Genomic DNA, 12,269 nt, shown 5'->3' with positions numbered 1-12,269 from the left:
AGTGGTATGTGTGACCGCTTCTCACATCAGTACTATTGGGTTCAATTTCAGCCTTCCTTCTGAGGGGAAGTGAAAACGTTGGGCCCGGTTCACGAGTTGATGGGCGATATCTAGGGTTCCAATGGTAGAGTCCCCTTTTTTGCGTTCGTATAGGCACTTAGTGCGGGCAGAGACCTATTTCAACCATCCATGAAAGCTCATTGAAAACTCAATTGACATTTTACCGCAAACCTCAACTTGATCATGCAACACCTATGATTCAGCTCATGATCTATCAGGGCGATGCAATTCGTTTTCTTCACTCGTAAAGTGAGTCGTAGCTTTTAGCTAAAACATAATTTTGTTCTTATCCTTACTAGTGCCAAAATAATTACATTCATTTAGAATTATTTGGATTATATATTTCTTCGAAATATAATCGTGGGATTATGCTGGTTATAAAATTACTTTTCATGAAAACAATTTCATGTAGAAGCTGAGACCCCATCAATGCCAATGTTAAACTCGTTTATATTTTGGACTACTGTGTATGATGCAAAGCATGTAGTTTGCATAGATTATATCAGCAAAATTAATAACGAGATTCACATTAAAGACCATGTAACACAATTATATTCCGCATGATATCAGCTTTAAAATAACAAACAGTGTTTCTGAATAGGCCCTTTAGCCAATTGTCTACTTCATTTGAACTGTTAGCTACGCTACTATGAAATACACAGATATGTTTTAGGGGTATTCTAAAACAGAGAGGTACTCTATGGGACGCAAAAAAAATTAATGAGCTTTGCTGTTCAAAAACGCCAAGTGTGCATCAAATTACGACCTTTTAAATCAAATCCTTCATCTTCAGTATAATGGTCAAGAGATAAGCTAATGCAATGCTACGAAGAATTTCTGATACATTCGCTACTGAGCTGATATGGGACTTTTATGCGTTTATGGGCAGTATAGGGCTAGAGATTTTTCCAAAAGACATTTCTCTAACCCAAAAAGAGACGAATGACCCTAAGGTTAAAACCTCTTTAACCCAAAAAAAAAGAAATTCTTCAATCATTACAGGTTTATCCACATAGACTTTTGAGGCCATGGCTGCTTCCGACAGTATATCCACAGGTTTGGGCACGCGGAGGCCCCGTCTGCCCTGACTGCCCAGGTGTTGACGAAACTGCGGAGCACATACTGTTCGTATATCCTCGTTTCGACGTCAAAAGAACAGCAATGCTAGACGTCTGCGGCCGGGACACAACCCCTGATACCCTTATCCAGCGGATATGTCAAGCGGTGAAGAAGTGGAACGCAGTCTCGACTGCAACCACTCAGATTGCCAGCAGGTTGCAGAGAATCTGGCGCGCCGAGCAGCAGACGACAAGCATGACTATCTTGTGATTGGTTAGTTAGAGCAGAAAGGTCTGAGCGCGGAAAAGTGAGCGCTGAGGTAAGTGTTGCGCAGCGGGTGGCAACCGCGGTAGTCACACCAAGACATGACAGAAGAGTGAGTGAATAGACGTATGTATGGACTGCCCATGCCCAGATGAGAGGGTCGTTGCGTAGAATGTTGGTACCTATCGCTATTGATACCTCGTGGCGTGGCAGAGGAGTGTAGGGTGAGCGTCCAAGTCAGTCTCACTTGGTATGCTAGAGGTGAGCACACAAGTCAGACCCACATGGCATGTCAGAGGTGAGCAAACAAGTCAGCCTCACATGGTATGTCAGCAGTGGGAACCTAGAAAAATGTCCCACATGGGATGCCAGGGCGATTGACAGGGGTACAAGAGTGGTATGACTGAGGGTGAATCAGGTGATAAGGTGAGCATCCAAGTCAGCCCCACAGGGTATGCTAGAGGTGAGCACACAAGTCAGACTCACATGGTATGTAAAGGTAATACCTGGGGAAAGACGGCGGAGCCCAATGGAGCTTAGTCGGTATTACCCGTTAAGTAGTTTAGTCCTGGTCGAGCCCGACACTCCAGTACACTGCTGTGTGGTAGCTTGGCAATTACTAAGCACTACTCCATTGTAAAAAAGTATAGGTGTGATATCGCCCGATCTAGGCGGCCAACTGACAAGTCAACGGGGAGAAATTTAACGTTCGCCGTATTTCTCAAGCATTCCACTGTTACATTACTTGTGTGGCTCATGAAGCCGTCTAGTGGAACAAAATTTTGTCAAGAAAGGTGGCTTTAAGCTCGGGCAGTAACCAATCTGTTAACATGCTTATAAACTTTGACTTCCGTCAAATACTCCATGTTGTTGCCTACGACAAGCCAAGTTGTTGAGAACGGTGTCAAATAGATTCCTGGCGAGCAAACGTATTTACTCTCTCGCCCACCGCCGATATGTTATATTCACTGTGTACTGGATGTGATCGATTTAGTCACTTATCATCCAATGACGTGAACTGCGACTTTTCGATTGAATGGCGAATAGTGGACTCAGTGCACGAAACACATTCCGCACGGAGCACTGATTTTCGTAATATCGTTGAACAATTTGAGGACACGTAAGTTCATCACTAGAAACTGCAATATTAACAAAGCCTTATGTTGAATCACCCTGTATATTCACTAGAACAGAACAAAAGGAAATCAGCATCACTTTGCTTTCAGCCCTATGTGTGAGTGTGTGACGGGTTTCAACGTACAATCGCCAATCAGACAAAAATATTTTTATAGCCATACGAGTATTCAATTCGTTAATTCGGCATCAAAATTTCAAAATGCGATCAAAGTAAAAATGATAATTAGAATTGACGTTACTAATACGTTGCATTTAACTTGAGATGCACCACATGTAATTTACATGTCGTAATATTGGACCATGATGTGGAGTGTTCTAACTTTACTAATAATTTACCGATTAGATGATATGGAAATGAAACTGAAATCACAATGTGAAATTCAAGCTCGACTGCCACCAATGCTCAAATATTTTCCTCACAACGAGGACTGAGTGTAGGTCAAACATCAAAATCAAATTCAAGAAAAAAAGACCAGCATAGCCATGGTCACCACACTGAGCTTTCCAAAATCTCGGCAATTTGCTATAAATACATAACACTCGAACCAGTAAGATAATGATGAACCATGATCAGCCCCACAATTATTTCAACCGAAGAATCCAAAACATACGTCTTCCAATGCTCATATTGTTGACCTGGTGTCAATAGAAATTGCAACGCAGTCGAGCTTATATGAACCTATATGTACGTTGGCATTATTAACGGGCAACTTTACCTTGCGTTGTTCGTTGTTATCCAATCTTTACAGCTTTTCATAGCAAAGTTGCAACCTAATCCTCGACCCCAAGTCAGTGGTGATGCCATGCTATAATTTGCTTTATACCATCCCGAATCTTCCATCAATGCAAGCGTGATTCTTGAGAAAGCTGAACTTTGCGTGTGTGTTCCTGTCATTGCTTCATTCTACAACAAAAAATATTAATTCAGTTTGCTGCACTAAAGAGAGCAAGCACATCACCTCAAGTACACGTTTCTCCCAGTGTGTCAATGCAGTTCCTTCGCCTCCCTGATCTTCCAACTCAGCCCCTTCAAGCTTTTGGCAACCAAAATGGTCTCTAATCTCCTTAGTCACCCGCGGTGTTACCATCATATCAATCGTCCTGTTGATATAACCTCCTCGCACAGCCCAATCGTTTCGTGTTATCTTTTTAATAGTCTGATCACTCCACTGGTGAATTTGCAATCTGAAATTAAAAGAAACTTCACAAAAACTAATAGAGAATTAAGTTCAGGAGCTGTATACTTCTCATTGAGATACGGTTTTCCTGTGTCCGGCTTCCGCGGAGTGCGAGGGTTGGCTTCATCGTCTCGGAAGAAAGCGTATAAACTCACGGAAAACCCAAGGGCATGTAATATTTCATGCTTTACAGTGGATAAAAGCGTCTGCAGTTCCTGCGGTTTTATACTAATACTTTCAGGGCAAAGATTCGCATGACCCGCAATGGGTCGATCTAGCGCGGCTTCCTGCTGACAATGAGCTGCATATGCCACCGTGAGACCTTTATGGCAACGCTCAGATTGCCGGGCGGATACGTAGAACACAAAATCGGCATTCGAGATTCCTGATCCTGCTGCAGTGCTATCATCGTCTCGGCAGTCTTGTCCTGTCGAATTGCAAATGCGGCAAACCTAAATTGACACTTATTATTATTTAAATCTTAGTGAAAGGTAAGTTACAAACATACGTCCAGGTGATCTTCTGGAACTTGCACCTCGCCGCAAAGCGTAACTGGTTTACAAGAATCAATGCAATAGGTGAGGGAATTTTTCACGAACACCTGGCTACTTTCGCACTTTCGATTCAGTCTTATTATCTCTTTAGTTTGACGCACCATCAACGCTTGTTCCCAGAATCGTACAGCTTCCGGAAGTATTGTATCCTACAGAAGAGAATTTTTTTTGAGCAATAAAATTTAAAACTGCGAACCAATGGCTACTTACGTTGATAAGCGCGAATTTGTCGGAATCCAGTCGGTACACAGATTCATCGTAAACTAGTAATATTCGTAGTGGTTGATCAATGCTACGTTTTCGTATTACATGAAGCGGCTCGAGCTGTACACCGTGTACTACCTGAAAAAGAATAGATAGAGAATACGCATGATATTCTAATGGAATAGAGAAAAAGAGAGAAAGGCGACAATAAATAAAATGTAATGTAGTTTTTTTGTTTTTCAATAATCATGCAAGTTACATCAATTCGCATGTCTAATTAATGAAAGATTTTAGATAAACGTTTAACCTCTAGAAAGCACAAAGCGCTACTGACTTGTATTTAGTATAGATTTCGGTAGTAACTGATCATGAAATGAGGTAAAAAATGTTTATCAACATAGTGGAATGTCACAATTGCTTCAGGCATCTAGGTATCTACACCCAAAATCCGACGGGTATATTTCTAATACTTTTGAGTTATATTGTATTTTGGGTTACATACCACGCAATTTCACATTGCGGAATTTCAGTATGTGTCAACCTCGGCTCTGTTCGTATGTAGGTTAATTCGGTCGATTTCTATGATGCTATTAGTACCGAGTCAAACCAACTGAAATTCTGGCGGATTTCTGTCGGAATTCAGGCTGGAATCTGCCCAAATATTAGCAGAAACCAGCCGGAATTACGATTTTGTTTTAATGAGTAGGTTGGATACTGAAATTAAAAATTTAAATTCGATACGATACTTTGTACTGGTTTTGATCTAAACCCTGACCCCGAGTCCGGAACAGATCACGGATCTGAACCAGTCCATAGATCCGGTTCCGAGATCCGAACCAGTACCCGGATCCGAACCAGTCCCCGGATCTAACCAATCCCCTTTTCTGCTTACTAGGTCTGGACATGAACCAGGCCCAGACTTGGTGTTTAGATCCAGATAGATGTCTGGATCTGGTCTTGCTTTCCGTACATGACGTGAAGGATTGTTTCGTGCTGTCGCTACCTTGCTGTTGAAGTCTGGGATATAAAAGAAATTTCAATTTAACACCGACCGAAATACCCCACCACCAATCGGTTTTTTCTGACTGTACTCTGAAGCTAGCCGAGTGATAATTCGGTAGATTACTATGATAGTATTAGTATCGAATCAAACCAACCGGAGTTCTAGCGGATTTCTGCAGGAATTCAGGCTGGAATCTACCCCAATGCCGGCAGAAACCAACCGTATTAGCGTCTTTTTGCTGGGTAAGTTGGATAGTGAAAAAAAAATTTTAAATGCGATTCGATGCTTTACCGGTTCTGATCTAGTCCCGGACCCAGACCCCAGTTCTGAACAGACCATTCGGATCCGGACTAGTCCATATATCCGAACCAGTCCAGTCTAAATCAAGATAAGTTCCAGGATCCGAAGCAGCTTCCGGATCCGAACCAGTCCCCGGATGCTGCTTAGTTGCCGAATCCGGACCAGTTCCCAAATCTGGACCAGCTTTCGGATCTTCACCAGTTTTCGGATCCGGACCAGTCCCCGGATCTAGCCCATCCCCTTTTCCCCCTACCATATCCGAACCTGAACCAGGCCCAGACTTGGTGCTTAGATCCAGACAAGTGTCCCTCCAGACAAAAACCCTCGATTCGGATACGTGGATCCAAACCATAGGTCTTGCTTCCCGTACGTGACTGTTCATGTTTTGTGCAGTCGCTACCTGATGTCCAGGATAGAAAAGAAAATTCAATTTAACACCGACCAAAATACTCCACCACTATTCAGAGTCGGTTTTTTCTGGTTGTGCTTTGAAGCTAGCCGAATCTGAACCGATCTACAAATTCGAAATGTGTCGTGTAGAGAAAATCGAAACCCGTTTTTATTCACATTGTGTTTGCTTTGCATGATGCGCAATGACAAGCAAAATGCTATACACTACTAGACAATCCGACGCGTATGAAACATGAGAGCGACGCAGAGAGGATTTGAATGTGTTGGTATTACTGTTTAGGGGATTTTTTTGATGGGATCACTTTAATATTAACCCTGTTGCTATTAGAGTATTTTTTCTTACGGTATTACGGCCGAGTGTTGGGTGTACCGATCCCATTCTACCTGTTTTCCGTATAAAAGGCTGTAGTAATGAAAATTTACTTATGACTGATATAAAAGCTGAAGGAGACTATACGTCGTAGTCGAAATACTAGTACACTAATGTTTTTTTACGCGGGGGATACAGGCCGCGCAAATGAAAATTTAATTTAAATTTAAGAATCCACGTTGATGGAAACCTCGTTAATGGATATCGCGTAAATTCAAAAATCCGCGTAAACGAAAACCGCGTAAATTTCAAAATCCACGTAAATATTTTTATGAGATAGTGCAAATAGTTTTTGAGACATGAAATTTACAATTTTATCATGCAATAAAGTTTAATACCAAAATACCAAAAGCTATTCACCACAATCCCTATACAACAAAATATAGCTCATGAAAATCGGTGATTTTGCGAAAAATTCGAGGATCACTTGACATGGCTTTACTCAACTAACAACTTTCACATATGAGGCTGATAAAATCGGGGGCTGATAAAATCGGTCTTCACTGTATTTATTTCGAGTAGCTCTTAAAGTTTAACATTCTATCTCTTCAGTGGAAAGAGTTGCTTTAAACCCCGATGAATTACAATTTTTACAATTGCAATCAGGTTGCGAAGAAGATTCAAATGCTTCCCCCAAAATGCTTCAAATTAAGGTAGAATTATCTGAGGAATCTGAAAATGATAGAATTGCGTTGGAAAGGGAATAAAAATATATTTTGAAAACATGAAGTTTCTGGAATGTAATATTTTGCGAAATTTAAGTCACCACTAGCTTATAGTCCTCAATTTACCCTAAAATTCATCCATACAAACCTACTCTCAAATAGGTTGTTGCCAAGAGCTACAACGTTTTTTAAATTGTCATGATCGTTTTTTTATTTTTTCTATTAGACGTACTAAGTTATTATGTTCTGTACCTTGATGGATTCCTCCAAATACATCCTGTGAATATAATCGCACTATGATGCATTTTACAAAGGGAAGTCTTTCGATCGCGCTAAACCACAAATTTTCCCCCAAAATGCTTCAAATTAAGGTAGAATTATCTGAGGAATCTGAAAATGATAGAATTGCGTTGGAAAGGGAATAAAAATATATTTTGAAAACATGAAGTTTCTGGAATGTAATATTTTGCGAAATTTAAGTCACCACTAGCTTATAGTCCTCAATTTACCCTAAAATTCATCCATACAAACCTACTCTCAAATAGGTTGTTGCCAAGAGCTACAACGTTTTTTAAATTGTCATGATCGTTTTTTTATTTTTTCTATTAGACGTACTAAGTTATTATGTTCTGTACCTTGATGGATTTTTTTGTTTCATAATTTTCAAAAAAATATATATCATAATTAATAAGTTTAAATTTAAACTTTTGGACTTTTGTTGTGATCAGGGTCTGGAATTGATGATGGAGTTGTGTTGGCTGTGTTCGACGATGGGACTAATTTCGATCATCGCTGCGATGGTTAGTAATAACGGAGTTAGTTCATTGGGAATGGCCTCGATGATTCTTTTTCATATGACAAGACATCGGATTTCCAAATTTAACCAGTCCGTATTTGTTTTGTTGACTGGTTTAGTCATGTGCAGTGATGTACCGATGGGAAAAATTCCATCTTCCCGGGTTTTTATTTTTGGGTTTTAACCGGGTTTTTTCCCAAATCATTTTAACCCGGACGAAATATGGGTTTTTTCGTTCTATCGAATGTATGATGTTCATTTAATGTATTTTAACCTTTCGACAGTCGCGCTAGTGCACTGAGTGCACGCTGCTCTGAAAATCTAGCGAAATCGTCTTAGGGTACCAGCGGCTGCTCGTTCAGTGGGCCATAAGCGCGACTTCCGGAGGATTAAAGAATCTTGCATTTACATTTGAGAGACCGAAAATAAAAATCGCAAGAATAAAACATACTTTGTAGAACCCCCTCCAGATATCTTAGCATGTAAAAATCGAATATAAACATCAAGCGTAAAAATCGGGCAGAGATCCTTGAGCATGAGAATCGCTTAGAATATTCTCACCCGAAAAATTCGGCAAGTATGAACCTCCAGTATAATTCGCTCACAGGAAATTCCGTAAAACGTTACATTCAAGATTAAAGGTTGGATAAAGAAAAGTCCTTTGTGAGAACCGGATATACTTTTTTACGGTTTTTATTCTATAGGACATAATCGAAAAGCTCATGTCCGATTTTGAAACAATCCAATTTTCATACTCTAGTATATTTATAACGGGTTTTACGAACCAATTTCTGTTCCTGCGATTTTGATTTCGGTCCAACCATATTCCAACTTATTTCATATAATACTGGGAACAATAGTCATTGTTACTCTGACTAGTGAAAATTAGAATAATCGTGTGATACCAAAACTACTTTTATTCTGCTTGTTACTCATTTTAGGGTTGCTATACTTTTAGCGAAATAAGGTAGGTATTCACACAAAATTTAGAAAATACCTATTTCGTTCGGTGAAAAGTAAAAGTGAGTAATATGCAAAAAAGGAAGTGGCCTTGACATTCGTCTTTAGTATGAACAGTAATCAGAACTCTCACAAATCGCAATCCAAATTCTTTCGGCATCAACTACATCAGAAACAGTAGAAAAATGTTTAGTACGTGTAGGTGGATTCACAGTAAAAAAACGCAATCGACTTAGCCCAAAACGTGTTGAAAAGTTTTATTACTTATTTAACCACAATATTTGTAAAGAAATGTTGGATCACCGCTATAACAATGATTCAATCGGGGAAAACCATTCAGAATTCATACACATGCAAAACTTTATGACAATAATGCTCAAAAAAAATTAAATATGTTTGGATAACAATACATTAATGTTCAAAATTATAAAAACCCGATTTGGTACATCACTGGTCATGCGTCAAAATTTTAATCATGTATTAGATAAATCGTTCATCTGATACCTTTGTACGGGTATGATATATCATCATGCTGTTAAGGTTTTAATATGGACTGAATCGGCATTACATTATAGTTATCAATTCCTAAGTATATCTCTTTTGATAATCATCACTGAAATATGAACGAATTTGCAATCCGCTAAAATTATCGTCCCAACGAAACGTTGCGTTTTTGCCACGAAGATTGAAGGTAAAAGTGTTCCTATAACTAACACATCTGAAAAATATACGCAAACTGTACGACGAGAAAGCGCATCCGAATATATTGAGCACGGTGTATAAACTAGTCGCATCTACATATCGCAACCTGGTGTTGCTCAGCTTCCATAATGATTCCAAAATGCCGCCCAAAGGTGATTGTGGTAAAAGTTCAGCTGCCGTTTGATTACGAAACCGAATCTACTACAATGGGTAAATTATCAACTAAAATTGTTCCATTTTGTTCAACTCCACAATGAAACAGCATCATTAATAACGATAATCACGCATCAACGGCAACACCATCCTACTCCAGTGCACAATTTCACCCAGATAATCGATAACAGCAACCAGTAGGTATTTGGTAAGTTTTATAATTCATCTGCTGGAAGTTTTTACCGCGCAGTGATAAACTGCCAAAGCTTGTTCACTACAAACGAAAAAAGAAATGAAATCGTCTCATGATTCACTCCGCGTACGATGTTTTAGTGATGCAACTATTGAACGTACGCTAGCTTCTACTGCAACCGCTTCCCATTCAAACACGATGTCAGTAGTCCAAAAAAATGATTTCTCTCCGACTAGCTGTGTGTGAAGCTGTATTAAACTATATAAATATTATCGTGATATCAACGTTCCACTTCGCTAGCTTGTGTCAACACTATTGTCACCGTATTTCGCGCCTCTTTATTACTAAATAAGAATATGGGATGATGGAAATATCAATTGGGGTAACACATATGTGGAGTGATAATTTATTATAACTATCTTTAAGTGAAAGTAAAATTAATTCATGCGGAAAGAGTACAATAGTTGTTTCATTTATGTAGAACATTGAGTGATGCCTGATGAATATGTATTCGCCCATGCACTTCAATTAAGATTTATGTCACAATTTTGGACTATTTAAATATCACCCACAAGAATCGAAGTTTGCTTTACAACAGGGTCGAATTGGTTGGAATGATATATAGTGTCGGTGGTTTATGACCAGACAGCTGGTTTCCAAAACTACAATGTCATATCCAGAAAAACGCTAAAATGCTATAGATAATATAAGCGACAACATCCGTTTCGGACATTCACCGAATTTTTACAGCTACCGATCCATGATGACACCCGCTGGCCTCGAACTTGACCACCGCTAGCAAAACGTGTAGCGTAATTACGCGATTGCGTGCGGTTGAGTTTCAATCATGTAATTATCTTTCTATCAGCATTTCTTGTATGACGAGACCAAACGAAAGTGAGATGTGTAACAGTTCAGCGAACAACGATCAACCAGTTCATGATCGGTTTATTGGTCGGTCGGTATACATATTGGCTTTTGTATAATTATTTCCTACGATCGAAAGTAATCATTTTCACCGCTACGCAATTGCATTTTATGGAAATGACGCGGAAGGTAATATATATCTAGGTAATGGGTTTATAGTAGATCCCATAAGCGCATAAACTCTTGTAGAAAAGAGTAAGAACATGCATCCTGAATGATAGTAATAATGGTTAAAAAGGTCTCCAGTTTTCAGGTTTGACTGACTGGGGAGTCTGTTCCAGTCAGTGCTACGGATAAACAAACAAAACAATCAACTAACAACGGTGCCCTCAATTAATGTAAAGGCAAGGTAGACTTCCATTGTCGTTATTCAGTTTCATCATACACGAAATGCAAAACTGACAACGTTCTTACAAAGTTGTTATTTAGCCGACTTTTGATCTTGAATATCACGATATACGGATGCTCCTGCGTACGATTTATTTATTTTTAACCGGGTTTTTACTGGAGGTGCAACATTGCCGAGTTTTACGAGTGTGAAACCGACGGCATAAGTCATTAAGAGACTTTACGCTTGTTCGGACATGCCGCTGACTCAGGTGATTCTCATTTAATGCCAAAATATCCTGACTCCTGCGTGTAGAAGACGAAAGGTTATGTTGCCGGGAAACTCTAAGCTTGCTCATATGACCCTATTCCACGCTTTTCTAAACTTTCTTACTTCAACTCCTTGCTCTTCCTTTCGTACTACGGCTCTTAATATTGAAAATTATTTCACACCTACCAGTCCCTTGCTAATTAAATGTTACAAAATAAAAAAAATAAAGAAAGGAAAAATTTGGCTCACTCTTAGTCGTTAAAAAAAGGAAAAAAAGATAATGTTTACTACAGGAATTGTATTTATTTACACTGCAAGGGATTAGAATCGACGAGCTATAGCCATTTTGTCGTGACTAACGACTTACCTTTCAAATATATATTTTAAATATTTTAAATGTATATTTTAAAAATTTCGTAAGAAAAGTCGCATAAGATTTAGAACGTTTACATCTTTTGTTGTACTGCATGGAATTAATCAATTTCATCGCCACTTTGTCTAAAATATATTCAGCAATGTTGTACTAAAACTTGGAATATATTTGACATGCATTAATAACGAAAAACCCGTGATATGGAAATCTTTCTGAAACTACTCGAAAATCTATCTGAAACTACTCGAAAATTTCCTACCCTTGGAGCATGTCCTTAAAGGGCTCTACAATGGAGTGGTTCGAAAACCACAATCGAAAAATCTAAAGTGTTCAAGCTGTTTTGGACGTGGATCCATAAAATA

The 12,269-nt window shown here is 39.1% G+C and overlaps 1 protein-coding gene across 1 annotated transcript in view; it reads right to left on the bottom strand.

The window, feature by feature from the left end:
- Positions 1–12,269, bottom strand: part of LOC131677835 (leishmanolysin-like peptidase) — a 124,764-nt gene that overhangs the window by 5,061 nt on the left and 107,434 nt on the right. Inside the window, exons 2-6 of the mRNA XM_058957896.1 lie at positions 4,463–4,594; positions 4,207–4,401; positions 3,765–4,150; positions 3,480–3,705; positions 3,237–3,424 (exon numbers count right to left, since the gene is read on the bottom strand). Coding sequence (XP_058813879.1) covers positions 3,237–3,424; positions 3,480–3,705; positions 3,765–4,150; positions 4,207–4,401; positions 4,463–4,594 — 1,127 coding nt within the window. The remainder of the gene's footprint in view (positions 1–3,236; positions 3,425–3,479; positions 3,706–3,764; positions 4,151–4,206; positions 4,402–4,462; positions 4,595–12,269) is intronic.

This window comes from Topomyia yanbarensis, chromosome 1 (assembly GCF_030247195.1).
Source record: "Topomyia yanbarensis strain Yona2022 chromosome 1, ASM3024719v1, whole genome shotgun sequence".
Taxonomy (NCBI): Eukaryota; Metazoa; Arthropoda; class Insecta; order Diptera; family Culicidae; genus Topomyia; species Topomyia yanbarensis.
Note: the sequence above shows the minus strand (reverse complement) of the source record. Positions and strands in the feature narration are given on the sequence as shown.